At 38.9% G+C, this 20057-nt stretch overlaps 1 protein-coding gene across 3 annotated transcripts; it reads right to left on the bottom strand.

Moving 5' to 3' along the window:
• Window positions 1-15696: 15696 nt before the first annotated feature.
• Window positions 15697-18880, bottom strand: MS3_00011194 (uncharacterized protein; the record flags this gene model as incomplete). 3 transcript variants are annotated; one of them, XM_051219600.1, is made up of 6 exons in its annotated part: window positions 18685-18880; window positions 18400-18443; window positions 17709-18011; window positions 17543-17671; window positions 16536-17190; window positions 15697-15872 (listed from the first exon to the last, which is right to left on the bottom strand). In XM_051219600.1, the coding sequence occupies exons 3-6, from the start codon at window positions 17901-17903 to the stop codon at window positions 15697-15699; spliced, it is 1155 nt and encodes a 384-aa protein (XP_051064497.1). In that variant the 5' UTR covers window positions 17904-18011; window positions 18400-18443; window positions 18685-18880. The 3 variants fall into 3 exon arrangements, with proteins under 3 accessions (XP_051064497.1, XP_051064499.1, XP_051064498.1); XM_051219599.1 differs by lacking the exon at window positions 18400-18443; XM_051219601.1 differs by having other exon boundaries at window positions 17709-18443.
• Between the last annotated feature and the right edge of the window lie 1177 nt (window positions 18881-20057).

Consider the following 20057-nt stretch of genomic DNA (forward strand, 5'->3'; position numbering starts at 1 on the left):
CATTGTTTTGTAGAATATGAAAGCCAAATGTAAGTTCATGTAGCGTTTCTGTATGTATAACAGATCAATGTTTACTTCGCTTCTTCACTAATCTTAACATTTTGAGTATGTAATAGATCACAGTTGCTGTCAGTCTAATCTTTTCATAACATTCTCATTATTGATTTAGTCACCTTAAAGAATCACCAACATAATCATATGTATTCATTGTTTTCATTTACCAGATAAAAAACCAGTGTGGAAAGGGAACAAAGAACAATCAACAAACCAAACAAAACGTGAGATAAATACATAACGATTAATCTATTGTTCCCCATGTAAATCTAACTAGATTGTGAGAAGTTTCGGAGTATTTGTGAAAGTGGAGATACTCCGAGGTTAATAATTAACATGCTGATTGAACAGTTATGAACTACTGAGACGAAATACACGTGACAATCTATGGAAGTGATAAACACTAGAAAGTCACTCTCATCTCAGCATATGGTGATTAGATACTAGACGTAAAATTCAACTCACTTCATTGAGAACCTGTGCTGTGTAAATCGAAAATGTGGAGAATTCGCATAACTGTATTCAACGGTTTCCGTGGAACATCAGTCATCTGATCGCGTTGAACACTAAAACGTGTCATTCATCACACGTGTGTGTGTGCGTGTAGTGTTGGTTGAATGAATATGTCAGTGTTATTTGTGCATACTGAATGGTGATATAAGTAAACGTGGTCTCGCTTCACATCAACATTCTAGCATGAATTGATCAGTTGTGTATATTCTGTTGGTTGAGTCGTTCGTCAATAAGTGATTTGGATTTCTGTGTTTATTCGATTTATGTAGCATCTGTGAATTTCACGGTGAAGAATGAGGACATGACTAAGTTCACGACAGGTGGAAATCTCACCTAACTCACATTTCTTCAGGCCTTCTCTTCCTATGATTATGTGAATGTTTCTGCCTTGACCAATGCATCTTTTGCATATGTTCATGACGTTTTACGTACTATATGCTACTTATGTCGATGAAGTCGGAAATTGTGTGTTTTAATGACACCTTAAGTATTCAACCGTTGAATTCCAAATAAGTTTCGACTAACACACGATGATGTATTCTGTTTGGAGTCGTGAAATGTATTATCTCCTCTTATGAAATTATTGAACTGAATTTGTCATATTACACTTGTGTTTATCTCTCATTTACAGCATCGAATATTACAGTATCGTCATTTCTAGAAAATACAAGCACTGCATGTGAGTCAATCATCTCAGACTTCATTGTTCTTCCACATCTTCACCAATCATTCTTTGCTCTCATCCTCTTCTCTTCGATCTTCATAACATTCTACTGCCAATCATTTCACTTCCCGTTAATCACACATACTACTTAAATCTAGCGAAATCAGTAGCACACACCATAATTCAACATTTTAATTCCAAATAAGTCTCAATAGAAAATATTCGCTTTCCATTGAATAATACAGGATGATGTTATCTGTTTGGAGTCGTGAAATGTATTATCTCCTCTTATGAAATTATTGAACTGAATTTGTCATATTACACTTGTGTTTATCTCTCATTTACAGCATCGAATATTACAGTATCGTCATTTCTAGAAAATACAAGCACTGCATGTGAGTCAATCATCTCAGACTTCATTGTTCTTCCACATCTTCACCAATCATTCTTTGCTCTCATCCTCTTCTCTTCGATCTTCATAACATTCTACTGCCAATCATTTCACTTCCCGTTAATCACACATACTACTTAAATCTAGCGAAATCAGTAGCACACACCATAATTCAACATTTTAATTCCAAATAAGTCTCAATAGAAAATATTCGCTTTCCATTGAATAATACAGGATGATGTTATCTGTTTGGAGTCGTGAAATGTATTATCTCCTCTTATGAAATTATTGAACTGAATTTGTCATATTACACTTGTGTTTATCTCTCATTTACAGCATCGAATATTACAGTATCGTCATTTCTAGAAAATATCAGTACTTCAAGTGAGTAGGGAATTCACTGTCAGTTCTGAATTCAATTCTAAATTTTCTCATACATCCAAACTGTCTGAACGTATTCGTACACATCGAATGCTACTCTCCACATATCAGTATTTTGAGAGATATCTCCTTTAATAAAGTCGGTTCGCACAGTTCAAATCATATTCACAATGTGTACACTTACTCAACACAATTATATAGACGACGTTCATTTGACTGATGTTTGATCATTTATGTCAATTCACATGTGTCAACTTTATACTGCATATCCAGATGTAGTTCTATTTGTGTGTATGTAGGTCACGAATTATCTCACATTCTCATGCAAAGTTCTAACTGATCGTTAATTCATTCTCAATTTGATAAATAAATTTGGATTCCCTGTTGTTGATCTTTTCTTTCTCAGATGTCTTCATATCGACATTGATTCTGGTCATTTTCGTGGTCAGCATAGTTTTGTTCTTTCTAATCAAGATGTTATAACAACAATTGTGACGTGTATTTGTCTGTGTGAACTCTGTGTGCGTGTGTGTGTGTGTGCTGTGTGTATGTGTGTACAATTCTGTCAAACTGTATAAAACTTTCGTTAAATTATTTTCAATAAAAAGATGATACTGTGGTTTATTCCTTTTCGGAACTCAACAATGATTCACTAATAAATATACAGGGACAATGAGTAGTTCGTTGAACAATCATCTTCAACAACTAGTTCATCATATGCTAAATTCACCATTCCACAATTATTGTGTTATTTATGTTGGGGACGATAGATCCCCAAACTCATATGTTTAATTTTATCGCATCCGTCAACTTATTGATTAAATGTTTAAATATTTGTATTGGGGTCAATTGATGAACTGATCGATTAAATGTTTGAATAGCAGTCAGTTGATGAATCTATCAATTAGATGTGCAAATAGATCAATAGATGAACTATCGATTCAATGTGCAAACAGGTCAATTTATGAAGTCATTGATTAGTGTTTAAAAATTTTCTATGACAATATCGATTATATATATATATATATATGTTTTAAATTGTGCTTGCTTGCTTGCTCGCTCGCTCGCTTCTGGCTGTTGCAGAATATATTTTCCATACCAAGCCTGGACTTCTTCTTCTTCTAGATAGCGGGGCTGGGACGCGTCAATAGTTAGATCACTGGTCTTTGGTCACTGAGTATTGTTCTCGTTCGCAGTTTAAGTGAACTCGTGAGATTTCAAACCTAACAATTTAACAAAGTTCAAAATAAGGTATCGAACTGTGAATCAGACCCTGTTTTATGTTTAAGGACGCTTATGTAAACATAATCGGTCTTTATGCTTCTTTAACACTCATGATCAGTAGGGAAGTGCTCCTGCGTAACACGTCTTTAAATTATCTACTCCTCGTGAGTATAATCACAATTCATTCAGAACGCTAATCAGTAAGTAGAGCAGGAATGTAATTCAGGACTCGACTAAATACTGATTACGAATTCATCTTCCTACTTCTCTGTCTAAATTTTCACGCTACTGCTCACTGTAAACAATTACTTTACCACTATTCAACAATTATTCGACTGTTATGTTGATTGCTAGTATTACTATGAAACGCGAATTCTCAATAGAAAGATGTAAACAACTATCAAAAGTTAGTGCATCCATCAAATAACTTATATAATTGTTCGACATTTAAAGCAGTATTTCTTTTAGGCTGTCGCATTCGAAGCATCCACGTGCTTATTGATGGTAAAATACAGTGAAAAGAACTATCTACAACTGCCAACTTGAACAAGTGAAACAATATTCCGTTAATTTCAAAATTACAACAAGTTCATTCAGTTGTACAACAATAATAGCACAGTGCCAAATCTAACTGTCTAAACAACAATTTTAAGTGTAAATGTCATCCGCACTCTCGTCAGACATTCTGACTGACACTCAAGTTCAAGCACTAGCTGCAAGTGTCCGACACAACATACACAGAAAACAAGGTCACAATATTGAGGTGCTCGTGCCAGAAAAACAAATGTTACTACGACTAAACGAACTTGTTGATGTCAATACTTCCGCGTCCTTGAAAGTGGCTGCTATTCAGTGGATGTTTTCTGCATATATGGTGGTTGATCAAATACTCGACGACTCAAGACCTATCCAGTGAATTTGGTAATTTAGTGACTGAAACACTAGAAATAATCATCAGTTCGCGCAAATGAGTGAACCTTGTGAAAACTGAAATCGACTGTGTTGCATCTATTACAACATTGATGGAATTTCGCAACAATTAAACAGTGAATCAATGTCCAGTCTATTGTGAAATTGATGTGAGACGTAATTATTAGAATACGTTATCACACGTACAAATAGGTTGAAAAGTGAAATGTTCTCTAGACAACCTGCAAGTCCAGAGTTTAATCCTTACTGGTTTAGTTGATGTAGGGTGACACTTAGATGTACCATTCTGTCATGAAACAACTATCCAGTGGTACCGTGGTTGATACTCGTTACCTAACGTCATATTGATGACAATTTGTGAAATATATACATATATAATGAAATATAATAGTAATTTTCATGTTCTTGTCTATCGATTCTCGTAATAAGTCAACTGTAATCATACGTTCTACTATGACCTGACAACAAACACAGAAATTCAACTGCACCAAATAGTTATTATATTTCTGTCAAAGTTAAATTAGTCATAACATGTGATATAAGATAGTTTTAAGTATTTTAGTTCAGTAATTGTTTAGGTAGTACATTTAGGACATGTATTAGAGTAATCTAATGCATTAGCCAGGAACTTTTGAATTTTCTTAAGTGGACAGCCTGTTGATTTATGAACGGTAAGTGGTGGATGTTCAGACTGAAAATGCATGGTAGCATTTCAATTGTATGAGTTATTCGTCGTATTGACCTGATTTCTAAACTTCATGCTCGTCATTGATTCCCGCCTAAGTCAAATCGCTTGTTTGGATTGACGGATTTAGTAGCTGAGCAGGACAGCTCAGATCCTGGCTCTGTTTGTGTTCAATTGAACAATTAATTATCTTGTGGAGTAGGGGATAGATGAAGTTGCAGTAGTGAGTGAAACGTTTGTGAGCACAGTACAATTGTGTTTGATGAAACAGTACTTAATGTCTTAGATGACTAGTTTCAATAATACTGATAAACCAGTTACGCTAGATGTATTGCACACTTAGAGAGAGTGCCTTCGATGTCCGTCAACTGTGATATGATAGGCAAAACTGTGGCGCTGTAAGTTGCGGTGCAGAGCCAAGCTCTTGAGATCAGTTCTTTAGTGTCTATGGTGCATGCCAATGGGTAGATGGAAAAATGTTACACGGATGTGTCCTACTGATGTTAAACGCTGATTGTGTCTTCCGTACTTTTATGACTATATCTCTCCCATGTTTTGTTTCGTAGACTACGCCCTTGCAGTTCAAGGTGTAACATGCCCCATAATCCATATAGGTTGTTTTCCGTTGGAGCAAATAAAGAAGCAGAGTGTTTACCTACACTTTACTTCATTCGAATAATCATTAACACTCGTTCTTCAAGAAGATATTGGTCGTTTCTTGAGCACAAGTGTTCGAAAACAAGAATGAAGTCCAGTGTAATTAACTATCGTCAATTGCCGAAAACAGAAATCGTGAACAAGTAACTCGTTTATTCAACAAATACAGAAAGTCCAGTCACTGATTCAAAAATGTCAGCGCAGAGTCAATTCCAACTGTTTGATAAACTATATTGAACATAAATGTCACCCTCATTTCGGTTAGACATACGGACTGACTCGGAAACATAACCACGTACTGTGAGTTTAAACAACAATAAACATGAAAAACAAGGCCACAACATGGAAATGCTAGGGCCAAATATTGAGATGTTATTACGATCAAACGAGATAACTGGTGTCAGTATCTCGGCTCTCATGATACTTCTCCAACCAAAAAAAAGAATGCGCAGTGTTCTCCTTCTCCAATTGACTCTTTTGCTTTGTCTAAGTTCTTCATAATGGAATCGCACACCAAACGATGGATAGATAGGACAAACGAATGCACTGTTGTTTACCTCATTGACTCTTATCCATCATTTGGCGAAACTAAATAGTTGATAAGGATTTGATTTAAACAAACATGATGGTGCCAGTCACCGATAACTGCACTTAAAACTGAAACCTGTATATCAAGCCTGTAAATACTTATAACCTGATTTTACTGACCATGTGACTGGGTATGTGTCACGATCTCGACTATTGAATAAACAATAATTACCAAAATATATTAATAAGGTCTACAATAATGCATATGCCATGTGACACAGTGGTTTACTGTTCATGTTAGATATTATTCAAATTAGTTAAGTTTTCTAGGGTCAGTGTTAACGTAAGGTGACAGCAGGTAATTGGTTCAACTTAAGGAATTCACTAATAAGAATAGCTAAACATTTGATGTTCTTATAATCTCACTTGTAGAATAAAATATACTTCCAGGTAATACTTAGTAATACAAATCCATCTTTGTTACATATCATAAAATTGCATATAATCCTTTCTGTTTCATCTAAATCAATAATTTTATTTCTCAGTATAGGGTTGCGGAGATTATTAAGTTATTGATTGAGATCATGAACTGATTGATGTTAGACTACCATTGAAAACCTAGAATCACCGGACGGCCGCTTCATCCTATTATGGCACCCCTTAGCAGTGCGCATCTACGATCCCGCTCACGGGATTCAAACCCAGGGCCATCAGTCTCGCGCACGAACTCTTAACCCACTAGACCACTGAGCAGGTCAGCATCCAATGGTGTTAATGTTTAACCTCAATCAATCCACGAAATTGCGCGACCATCTTCTATTGTACTGAGGTAGAAACCTGTCTCTACCCGACATAAATTAGCTCCACTAGTCACAGATTTTTATTTTATTTCTAACTAACTTTCATTCACTTCATCGACATAGATCGTCAGTGTTTATTCATATATTACATAATCAGTTATTTCTAGCTCCTTTAGTATTTAGTTACTATCACTATTCATATAATCTTTGTAACATTTTTTTAAATATTTTTATTTAGTCACCTAAATCTATTTACATTTATTCAATACTATGTAGTTGTCATGTGATTACACCAATTTTCTTTTATGTATAAATATATTCTCTTTCTTTTTTTTCTTTTAATAATATTATGAATATGTAACTAACGCAAGTAAGATTTAATTGGTTGCTAAGTGACTATAGACTGATAAATATTCAACTATTTAATCAATATATATATGATTTCTTTATTATCATTGGTTTCTTCTTTGACCTATTTAAGTTAGATTGTATATCATTGTATTGATTAAGGTATTGTTTAACCTAAAAATATTAGTTCTTTATGTTTTGGTTATCTATTATGTACCTGTCATAAAATGATTCAATTTTTGTATAGAGTATTGATCGTATATTTAATCTAATGGTAATAGAAACTTGGTAACAGGTGAAAAATAAAAAAAGAATCCAATTGTTGTTATTATCAGTATAAGGTTGTGGAGATGATTACGTTTTTGATTGAGATCATCAACTGATTGATGTTAGACCATCATTGAAAACCTGGAGGCACTGGACGGTTGTTTTGTCCTATTGTGGGACTCCTCAGCAGTGCGCATCCATGATCCCGTTCATGGGATTAGAACCTGTTGGAGACGATAGATCCCCAAAACTCATATTTCGTAATTTTATCTTATCGATTATCTTATCAATTAAATGTTTAAATGTTTGAATGGCAGTCAATTGATGAACTTATCGATCAAATGATTAAATAGCAGTCAATTGACGAACTTATCGATTAAATATTTGAACGACTGTCGATTGATCAACTTATTGATTAATGTTTAAAAACATTTTACCATGACAATATCGATTATAAATATTTGTATAAATACGCTTGATTTGTGTGCCTGATTGACCTGACCTGGTATCTGATGATTGCCTGTAGAATACACTTCTACGTCTTACCAAGACTTCTTGATTGAGTTAGCTGAGTCGGGGACAACGGACCAGAATAGCCTATCGAATCTCTGAATCCTGATCCTTCATTCCGTTCCCAATAAGCCGAATCAGTAGTAACATTCAAGCTTAACGAACCTAACAGAACCCAAGGCCTTCAGCAGGAATGTCCTCAGTACAATAGAAGATGGTCGCGCAATTTCGTGGATTGGTTGAGGTTAGACATTAACACCGTTCGATGCCGACTCAGTAGTCTAGAGGTTAAGTATTCATGCGCGAGACTGAAGGCCCTGGGTTGGAATCCTGCGAGTTGGATCGTGGATAAAGAGTCCCACAGTAGGATGAAACGGCTGTCCAGTGCTTCCAGGTTATTATTATCACCTGTGGAAATTAACTATTCCTAACCACTAATGGTCAGATGAAGAATAAGTGTGGAAAAGGTATATGGATGTAAGTTGATGTGTCTTGAAACACACATCATTTCCTAACAAGTAATCTTCAATCTGAACACTGACGCTTTCATAATGATTTTTTTGTTTCATAAGAAGGAGAGGGACTTCAAAAAAAACCTACAGTGATAATAGATTTCACTTTTGTCAGGACAACTATTGAATGAAGGAGTTATATGCGTGTATATGACAAAAATATGGTAAGCGATTATAAAATATCAAAGGAAATACGTTGGTATATGTATTAAGTAATACAGGTCGTACACAGGTATAAAAAAAATTTATTTTGCTAAAATGTTTATTCGTGCTTTCTTCAAGATGATAAAAAGAAGTGTATAACACTATAGTTCATCTATTACTCGGCCCCCAAATGCCCTGGTATGACCGAGAGTGGGATGGGTCCGCCCTCCCTCTCGAAATGCCCTCACACAGCCACGCGTATACAGCCTCTGCTAGGGAAGTCCTACTCACTGCCTTCTCGTGGCGGAGGTGTTGTTTACGAAATTTAGAGGACGAAAAGCGAATTTTTGGGCGCTTTAACCGGATTCCAAACCAATAGTGCACATGGGCTCCAGTATCCTGAGTGAACAAATGGCGTATGAACCAATCGTTGGTCACCTGCTACCATGAGACTGCATCTCCTCACGATGCCCCACTGCCTTGTGGGTTAGTCCTTTAGGTCAAAGGCTCGGGGTATGGCCTCCTAAGAAAACCACCTGCTTCGGTTTGGGCACCCGGGCAGTATCACAACCCTCACACAAATCGAATGATTTATGTGGCGCATATCTACTTGGTGCCTCCTTGTACCAATGTTTATGTGTTTAAATAAATAATAATAAATAATTACTCGGATAAGTCACTTCACCAACTATCTGTTGCAATGGTTCAGAGATTAAATTTACAACTTTAAATTTGTAATTCAGTTACCGTTAAATCTCTTGCAGGCTATTTATTATGTTATTTGTATTTCGAAATAGTCAACTTAATGTAGCTAATTGATTTTTGGTGTAATAACTGCTTGCTAACAAAACATAGTTTGTGCAAGATGCTCGAAAATAACTCGGAAGCATTACAAGAGGAATTAAAAATAGGATGGGACGTTCGATAGAAAAATGAATAAGTATCGTTATTTACTTATAACAGCAATTTTTCATGCATCAGGGCTGATGACATCCTAATGGAAGTATTATATCTGGCACCGCCTCTCTTTTTTACGTGTTAACACTGTTCCATCCGCGGTCCTACTGTCTACAATTAGAAAGAGGAACCACTGCACATCTTACGATGCGAAGTAAAGATACAAGGACTGGCACAAACGAAGATTTATTAAGTACTTACTTACTTCTGCCCGTTACCCTCCTGGAACATAGGCCGCTGATTAAGATTCTCCATAGAACTTTGTCCTGGACAATCCTCTTCAGTTGTTTCCAGCTGCTATTCATCACTTTGATGTTAGCTTACAATTCCCGACGCAATGCGTTCCTTGGTCTTCCTCTCTTACTTTTCTCTTCAGGATTCCAAGTTATCGCTTGCTTCGTGTCGCATTCTGATGATTTCCACAAATGTCTTAACTACCTCCAGAGTCTTTTCGCAATTTCCTCTTCGACTGGAAGCTGGTTTGTTCTCTCCCATAGTAGGCTGTTGCTGATGGTATCTGACAGACAGATCTGGAGTATCGTGTGTAGAAAACTAATTATAAACACTTGTATATTTTCGATTATTGTTGTATTAGTTCTTCAAGTTTTAGAACTGTCTTGACGATTCTTGAAGAGTCTTGAAGATTCTGACTTTGATGTTATCTAACGGTTGTTTTGAGTTCCATATGTTCTTCAATTGTAGGAATGCCGCCCATGCTTTGCCAATCCTTGCCTTTACATCTTCATCAGATCCCCCTTGTTCATCGATGTTGTTCAGGCACGTGGAAGTTTGCACCTCTTCCAGAGCTTCCCAGGCAAGTGTGATTGGAATGATGCTCTTTGTGTTTTATTTCAGTATCTCGCTTCTTTCCTTGTGTATGTTGAGGCCTACTGATGCACAGGCCGTTGCTGCACTGGCTTTCTCCACCTGCGTTTGTTGGCGTGCATGGGATAGAAGAGCTAGGTCATCAGCAAACTCAAAGTCGTCTAGTTGCATCCAAGCCGTCCATTGTATTCCGCGCTTCCCCTGAGGTGTGAAGGTCTTCATAATCCAGTTAACCACCATAATAAACAGAAAAGGTGAAGACAAGCAACCTTTTCTGGCAACGATCCTCTCTTGGAACGTATCTGTGAGCTGCCTTCCATGTACAACTTGGCAGTGTAGTATGTCGTATGAATTCTGGATGATGTTCACGATCCTCTCAGATACACCATAAGGTTCTCCTGTCTACGTCGTTAAATTCTTACTCACAACCAAGGAAGTTGATGTATAGTGACGAATTCCATTCAGCTGGTTGTTCAATGATGATCCGTAGTGTCACAATTTGATCTGTGAACGATCTATGCTTACGGAATCCACCCCGTTTATCTTTAATTTGGGCGTCCACTAAATCTTAACCTATAGAGTAAGTCAGCTACAACGTTGGACCAGGCACATATATGCATCGATCCAAGTTTCCATACCTCATTAACACAACAAGATGACACCGGATTCATAGAAGTAGTTAATTCAGAGGTGGTAATATATAAAAGAAAGATTGCAATAAGGATATAGTACAGGAAGAAAGAATTAGTTAGTAGAAAGAAAGATATGAAGCGATTTTAATCTCTTAGTTTAAGGGAAGACAGAGAGTGTATACACCTACGCCATTGTGATCGATTCTGAGCCATGTCACCAACACTCTCCAACCATTGGTTACGACAGTCACGCGGACCCCAACCAAGTAGTCTGCATCTACCAACATGGCTCAGACTACAAGTTAGTGATTTGAAGCACTGATTCCACGTTTTGGTTTGGCCGCCCCTCTCTCTCTTCCAACCATCCCGAACACCGATTAGCATTGCACGTCGTGGTAATCGGTGTTCGGGCATACGTAACACGTGGCCCAACCATCTCGGTCGATGAAGATTCACAACCTCATCAACTGATTTACCATCATTCCCTAATACCCTGCGTCCAACCTCACTATTACTTACCCGGTGATCCCAGCAGACGCCAGCAATATTTCTAAGGTAACTGTGGTCAAATACTGGCAGCTTACGAGTGTCTTCTACTCTTAGTGGCCATGTTTCGCTGCCGTAAATTAAAACAGAACAGACTGCCGCACAGTATACCCGTCCTTTTATTGATAGACGGATATCTCGCCTTCGCCAAAGGTGATGCAAGTTGGCAAAAGCCAAGCGAGCTTTTCAAATCCGTGCTGAGATTTCGTCAGACACCAACCCATTAGGGCTGATCAGACTTCCAAGATAAGTGAAGTTGTCAACGCGTTCGACTACTTCACTCCCTATCCTTAGTTCAGGTGTTGACGCAGACCAGTCCTGAAGCAACAACTTGCATTGAGAGGAAGAGAAGCGCATTCCAAACATTCTGGCATTGTTGCTCAGTGCTACCAGAAGACTCTGCATTTTGTCAGCGTCTTCACCAAACACGACTATGTCATCTGCGTATTCTAAGTCGATAAGTGGACCTCCTGGTAGGAGATCAACACCCGAGAACTCAGTCGACGAGAAAGTTATTTCCATCAGTAGATCTATGATGAAGTTAAACAAAAATGGGGAAAGTGGACAGCCTTGACGGACACCACTTGAGGTTGCAAAAGTAGATGACAGTTCGCCATAAGCTCTGACTCGACTAGTAGTGTTCGAGTAAAGAGCCTTTACAAGGTTTATGTACTTCTGAGGTACGCCTTTCAATGACAGACACTGCCACAGAATCTCGAGGTCGATCGAGTCAAATGCTGCTTTTAAGTCGAGAAAGACCATCATTGTCGGACGCCGATAAGTATGCCTGTGTTCTAGAATCTGCCGAATGGTGAATATGTGGTCGATGCAGCCACGACCAGGTCTGAAGCCAGCTTGAGTCTCTCGTGTTTGCAGTTCACGAGTCTTAGTTAGGCGTCTGATAATTATCGAAGCTAGTATTTTAGATATTATATTAGTTAAACTAATCCCTCTGTGGTTGTCACAGGATGATTTTGACCCCTTCTTATATATTGGGACGATAAGTGATTGTGACCAGTTAGATGGGATAACGTCTAACTCCCAGATCTTAGCTAAAATATTAGTCAACCTAATCGCTAAAATTGAACCACCATCGTTAAAGACCTCTGGAGCCAGTCCATCTGGACCAGCTGACCTTCCTCGCTTCAGATTAACTATAGCCTTTTGAACTTCAGCAAGGGTTGGGGGACCTACTTCAATGTTCCATTCACACTGTCTGGGAATGGAGGGTAGTTGTAGAGTAGCTGAAGGCCAGTTGAACTGTTCTCTGAAATGTTCCGCCCATCGTTCTAAACGTCTGGACTGGGAGCAGATGAGAGTATCGTCTTTTTCCGAAATAATCTCACTTACACTTGACTTATTAATTCCAGTTTCTTTTATTAGTCTGTAAAGCTGTCTTGTCTTACCTATAGTCGCCGCCATTTCCATCTCTTTTGCTTTCATTGCCCACCACTGCTCACGGTCGTGATGGGTACTTGTTGAACACTAGTTGATTTAAGTCTTTTTTTAATATCTTTATTGTTATTGACCTGATATTTGACGTAATACATCATTTGTTCACTAATCTACATTTGTGAACCAGTTCTTTCAGTTAAATGTACTGCCTAATACAATCATTACAACTTATATTTACAATAATTGTATCTATTTCTTATTTACACAGTGACCAGACAGCATTCAGATATGTAGGTAAAAAATATTAAACACTGTTTAGCGATTGGACTTCATAGTTTGTTCAGACAAGACAGCCAATAATTCAGGATAAACTTATGGGATTGTTCTGCGGATATGGGCCGATTAATCAGTAATGATTATCAATATCACTACCATAACTTGTAAATAAAGTTGGATATTTTATAAATAAAACTAAATACACATACCTTGTGATCAGCACGTTTTAATGTTCAATGAACTAATCCATAAGAATTAAGTCAGTCAGAATTTAATCGATTAAAAAGTGAGGGGTTGACAAAACTAATTTCCTTTAATCGCTTATGATATTGAATCGCGTCTATTTTTCTGCTAATAATTTATGTGTAAGTATATAATTTAATAAGAAAGGAAAACTATTGTTCCACCTAGTGTTTTTGATCTTAGTTCATTTGTGATCGAGTAGATATTCCTGTCATGTGAGGAGCTAGCACGCGGTCACACTAATAGATCCGCATTTAATTCATTCATTTTAAAAGTAAGAACTTCATCAATTGATAAGATTTTCCTACATAACATTTGATGAATTCAGATTTTGGAATTGTATTACTTAGTCATTAGATTGTCCAGACAAGCCCCTTTTAGATATAGTAGCCTGAATTTATTGATAAGAGAGACAAATACATATGCCACATGACACTTATAGTCTCTTTAGACCAGTCTATCATTGTGAATAAGGGCTGATAACATGACTTAACAAGTATAAGGAGATAGACCCTGTTAATTTTTAAGCTCTAAGATTACTGTCATACAGAGGATTAGGTATGTTTCACTATTGCTCAAGGATAAACTGATCACATACTCACCCTCTTATCGATTCTAGAATAAATATAGACTTAATGGTACTATGCTATACTCCATCCACATTTTATATGGAAACACTGTATATCTTTTTTCCTTTTATACCTAATCATTCCTACGACTACTGATATTTTTGCTACTGTGATTGTTTTGGTAATTTCATCTCCCCATGTTACTGTAGTGTGGCAACTTGAACCAATGCATATATAATTACCAAGTTCTGTGTGCATACGACTGGCTGACTTACTTTTAATTAACTGCAAAATATGGTGACTTACTTCACCGAATGAGATCACAAAACAAAAATATATTTGATAATGTGAGGTTGTCAAACAACTGATTGAGGCTTTAATCATAGATAATTATAATGAGTGATGACTAACGAAGATATCGAGTTTGTTCATAACTTTCTAAAAATATTTTATACAGCTACCAACTCATCATACTAGGAAATTCTAGATCACACTGAGATCAGTTAAACGTTATTATTATTATGCCAAGTGTATAGGTTAAGAAAATTTAGAATCAGAATAATAATATTCATACAGATAGACGATATACTCCCTTCCAACAAGAGACTAGTAATTAATGTTACAGTACTCACTTTTCAATTTCACGACCATGTTGATCAAAGAGGTATGTGGCCAATGAATTCAACAAGTGATATGTTCGAAGTACCAATCGTATGCAGTGTAGTTGTCGAATTGCGAAGAGAAACGATTAAGCTGTTGCTAATTTGCAGTAACCATGTCGAGAAGTCGTAAAATCTGACAAATGCTCAAGATTTAAATATACTAGTTATTCATGCTTATTGCCTAAATTTTACTTAATTCACAATCATGTTTAGTGCTTCTTAAATATATTATGAGTATTATTTGCCTGGAGTGAAGAAAAACACAGTATAAGGAGAATCACCTGGAGAGTATCGCGAATTCAACACGTCCACTGATAAGATTTATGAAAGTGGACGTTCTACCTAAACAAGTAGCGTTCATTACCGAATAAAGTCTCTACACATCTGACTAGGTAAATAAAATGGAAGCGACCTAACCCTAGTTCCAAGACTGTAGGTCTGCCAATTAAGCATTGGATTGCAACCATTGATGTTCCTGTCTCTACATTATGGGTATTACCGTAACTCACCGCCAATTCGTAACACCAACAAATTCTCAGTTTGAAAAATACTGAGTCCCGCCTTGCTTTGTACGAACACACAACCTTAATATATCATAAAATATACTTCGGTAAATCTTGTTAGAAATGGACGAACCACAAGCCATAGCTTAATCTGGATAGGACATGTTACAAACACAAAATAATGATAGGAAACGATTATGTATATATACGAGTACCCGTTCTGTGTACCACGTCCTATCGCACAATATATCCCAACCGCCGACTGCAACAGGATCTATGCGGAACAACCGGACCACTCTACTTTCGTGCTGGTGACCTACCAACGTATATTCACGAGCGGATTGCACAAGCTAATAACTGCAACACCATTCCCTCGATTACTGATCCGACTGACATCCACATGAATATCAAGTCAAACACACCTACAAAACGGCACTCGTTTAACTGCAATGAACACGCAAACCAAGGACTCAATCTTATCTACACGTTATCAAGAACCAACAGGTGATTGTTATTTATTAACAGGTATATTTTACTGAAATTAAATGCAAGTAAATGTTTAAGACCATCCGCCATACCACTGGCTGGCTTTGCCTCCAACATGCTCTCCAGATCCCATACTTCCATACCCACCATAGGTGCCGCCACGGGAAGCACTACAAGGAAAACAAACATTTGTTAGGAAAAGATTGTGATCTCGGAACGAGGGAGTAAACAATAATCCAACTCTGCAGTAGCTAGGTTACGGCAAGTACCGCCTTCTCTGCTTCAGTCCGACACACACTAGTAATACAGGACCATGTGGCGGGCCTTGAGCCACACCATTTTTGTTAGGACTATTGGTACCACTCGGTTGCCCGAACCGATGTGTGTGAGTCGAAGTTTGAATTTCAGACCCACTACAAGTAGTCTCTCCGCCCACGACGAACCCTGATACCTCTCGGAACTCCATTCACAGCCAGCATTGCCAGTGGGTGCACTTCAGTATAGGCAACCCCGTTCTGTAGAAATTATTGTGAAGCGTACTCCTTACAACCTAGGGCGGCTATTCTTAGCAACTATGTGGATTGTTACAGACCGGCTGATTCAACAGTGGAGCATCTGACGGTTGGCCGAGGTCCCAAAAACAACGATGGTCCCCCAGCTGTCACCGCGTGTATGATTTCCGAACTAAGTTGAACAATAGCTCGGGGTGAGTTCTTCTTACGTAGTCAACCCTGAGGTACACAGCTGGATCCTAATTCCTATAAACTACTTAAACTTTCACGAGTTTTGGTCGTTTAGTGTTGCGTTACGTAGTATAACATGAAATGACTTACCTTTGACCACCTGCCATGTCAGCCGATCCACGCTGGCTTCCACCATACCCAGACCCACCGTAACCTCCAGAAGCCATGTTGCCTGATCCACCGTATCCAGGGCCGCTGAATCCTCCCTGTCCAGTTTGGTCAATGCCTCCGTATACTCCGTTGTCGAATCCTCCTGACCCGTCATATCCACCTTGACCACCGTAGCCTCCGTCTGCGGAACTACTATAACCACCTGGAGGACCCATAGAGTTGTTACGACCGGCAGGAGGGGGACAGGTGCTGGGCCTGAAGAGCCCATCATTCCTCGCTGGCCTTGAGCGAGAGGCGCGCTTCCACTCATCATTCCGCCACCGGAGCGAGGTCCTCTACCACGACCTCCGGGAACCGGTCCGCCACCCATAGGACCCATTCCTCCACCTGGTCCCATCCCTCCTCCCATAGGGCCCATACCGCCACCCATCGGCCCCATGTCTCCACCACCCATCATGTACGGACCTCCCATGTTATAACCCATCGGCGGCATGCACCCAGGTCCACGGAGAGGCATCCCTTGAGCGAGTGCTGCTGCAGCTTCTCGAGACAACCAACCGCCATAGTTGAGAGCATCACCCTCACTGAAGTTGGCAGCGTCATAATCCTCACGGCGACCACGAGGAGGAGCAGACTGAAAAGTACAAAACACAACATTGTGTCAGGAGCACAAACAACACAATAAATACCAAGTAACTGCTAATACTATATGCAGTGAATGCACCCACACCACAAAAGGTCAGCCAATGCACTCGAAGGCGTGACACAACACTCAGATGTTAGTGCAACACACCGTTCGTCAATACTCTTAGTTTTGGAAGTATGACTGCTTACCGACACCGCAAGTGTGGAGTGCAATTGGTTGTCGATAGGGTCGTGACAGTACGACCATAGGACAACAGACCCAGGTTTGTGGTTATCAATGATTTGATTGTGAGAGCCGATTGGGGGAGGCAGAAATGACCGAGCTAAACGTATGTACTTACCTCTACTGCTTCTATCACAGCTCTCAAACATTGGACGACATTGTCTGGGTCAGCAACCATCTGTACAACTCGGTCAGTAGATAACGGAGCCAACATCTGGTACACCTTGATAACACGCATTTTGTATTTCTAAATTTCATGTTTTAGCAAACGCCGACAAACTTACATCACGAAGGTCCTTAATACGTTCACCGCCTCGACCGATTACAGACCCAGCTTGGCTTTCGTGCACTAATATTCTGAAGTCAATCATGTTTTCGTCTTCCTCATCATCTCGTTCTGGATCTTCACTTCGTCTCGGGCGGCGTCGAGATCCTTGGGCACCCATTATGCGTTTAGGGTCGGAAAGTTTGGCATTCATTATATCCTTTGAAGTCAATTTTATTAAGTTCACCTTACCTTCAGTTTCGGACAAACATCGCGCATGATGCTGCAGATAGCCTGCAGGTCACCTTCGATAGTCATTATCCTATCGGAGAAAAAGCAAGTTAGGATGGGAAAGAAGGAAGAAAACAAAAACTTTAATCGTATAACGAAGCTCATGACACCCTTCCATATAGTGACAGTCGTGGAGGGCTCGGAGAACTAGACAACCGTCTGAGGGTTATCATCAAAACTTGTCTAGATTTTTACACAATAGAATCCAATGAATGACTAAGTCACTGGGGTTTCCAGTTACAACAGTAACTCGTGGGTTAGCTGGTAGTTAAGCAGTCAGGAATGACTTTGCAAATCATATCCAAAAAGGGCTTTACAAATACATTAATGAACCAAAAACATGAAAATAACAATTTAGGCAAACTAATTAATCGACCGAATAGACATCAAGGTGACATTAAGTTTCTGGGTTACCCTACCGTTCAGGGCCTCTGCTGTCGGGAATATTCAGCTTGACGTTATACTGAGACAATAAATGGGATAAAGCAGGGCCGGTTTCAGTGAGCCAGAGTCATCAGTTTGAGAATAAGGCAGGCATGTGGTACCAACCCAAACCATTGGGTTATCAGAGGAGATTGACCAGATTCAGCGAGTAAGTGTCCGGAAGGTGGAGGAACCGTAAAGAATATAAAACAAAGAATCGAGTCAGTTGGTGCCAAAACAGCGATTGAGCAAGTCACTAAATGAATTATGAAAGAACAAACCTGTGATCGAATTTTTTTGATATTTTCCCCACCCTTCCCAATCATTATCCCTGCAGCCCTCCCAGGAATAAGAAATCTGATGGAAACATTTGTTAAATCAACGGAAGAACGTTGGAATTTTGACGGAGGACCATCTTGGTTGTTTCCTGAGTTGTCCCGTTTCATGGCGTCTAAGGCGAATGGCTACCGGCTGAGTGGTAAGCAGACAAACAAACAGGTATATTTAAACACCATTCAACATAGAGTTGTTCAACAGCTCAAATAAAATGTAATGAAAAATTCCAGTTAATTTTTTTCTTCATGAGTTGAAAGATAAAATTATTATCTTAATACGGTAGCACTAAATACCATTGGATCAGACTGACTCAAATTCAGATTTGTGTAGTAAGAACAGAAGCCCTATGGGCTATGTTATTCCTTTTCTCGTATGCTTCTGTGAGTGTCCGGTCTCCGCTTGAAAGAGGCATTTGAAGATGCGGACATCACTGCTCCGGGCAGCAGGTTTCAAGTACCTATAGCTCGGTGAGAAAACCTGTATGACACAAGTATTTTGTTCTTTCTTGGCCTTTCAACTCGCCTCCTATGTCCTCTGAGATGTCCCGATCTAGTAGGAAGAAAAAGAAAGAATAAGTTAGGTCCAAAATCATTTATCGGTGTTCTATACATCAAAATTAGATCATCCCTTAGTCTGAGGTAGGACAGAGTAAAGAGGTCCAGTTTTTCCGCCGCTCTTTGTATGGTAAACCCCGGAGTTCTGGAATTGCATGTGTAGCCGCCCTTTGTACTTTTTCCGGGATATTCGAGTCACCTTTTAAACAGGGGATTGCAACCTGAACGCAGTTCTCAAGTTTAGTTCTAACCAACGTTGTGTATACTGTAGTGAATATGGTAGTATCTAACTTAGTGGATGTCCATCTTAATGCCCAGGGGGTCCTAATCCCCTTAGCTGCGACCTCCCGGCAATGACTCGTGGTCTTAAGATCATGACTCGCTGTCACCCCAAGATCCTTATTAGACCGGACCAGTGGTACAGGCACTTTACCTATGCTGTACGTATTAACCTTTACATCCCCAAAGTGCATGTAGACACACTTTGCTGCGTTGATAAGCATCAGCCGCTCTTTAGACCAGTTAATCATATTATTTAAGTCTGCTTAAAGTCCACATGTGTCTGCGCCAGATTTTTACATCTTCAGCGTAAAGTAACATTGAGGACTGTACTATACTTGGGAGATTATTTACATACAGTACAAAGTGTAAAGGACCTAGGACGGAACCTTGAGGTACTCCACTAAGTACTGGTCTCCAGGTAGAGCACATGGAATTTATTCTTACTTTCTGTCTACGACCTACTAGGAAATCTTTAGGCTATT

The sequence above is a fragment of the Schistosoma haematobium genome, chromosome 7 (assembly GCF_000699445.3).
Source record: "Schistosoma haematobium chromosome 7, whole genome shotgun sequence".
Taxonomy (NCBI): domain Eukaryota; kingdom Metazoa; phylum Platyhelminthes; class Trematoda; order Strigeidida; family Schistosomatidae; genus Schistosoma; species Schistosoma haematobium.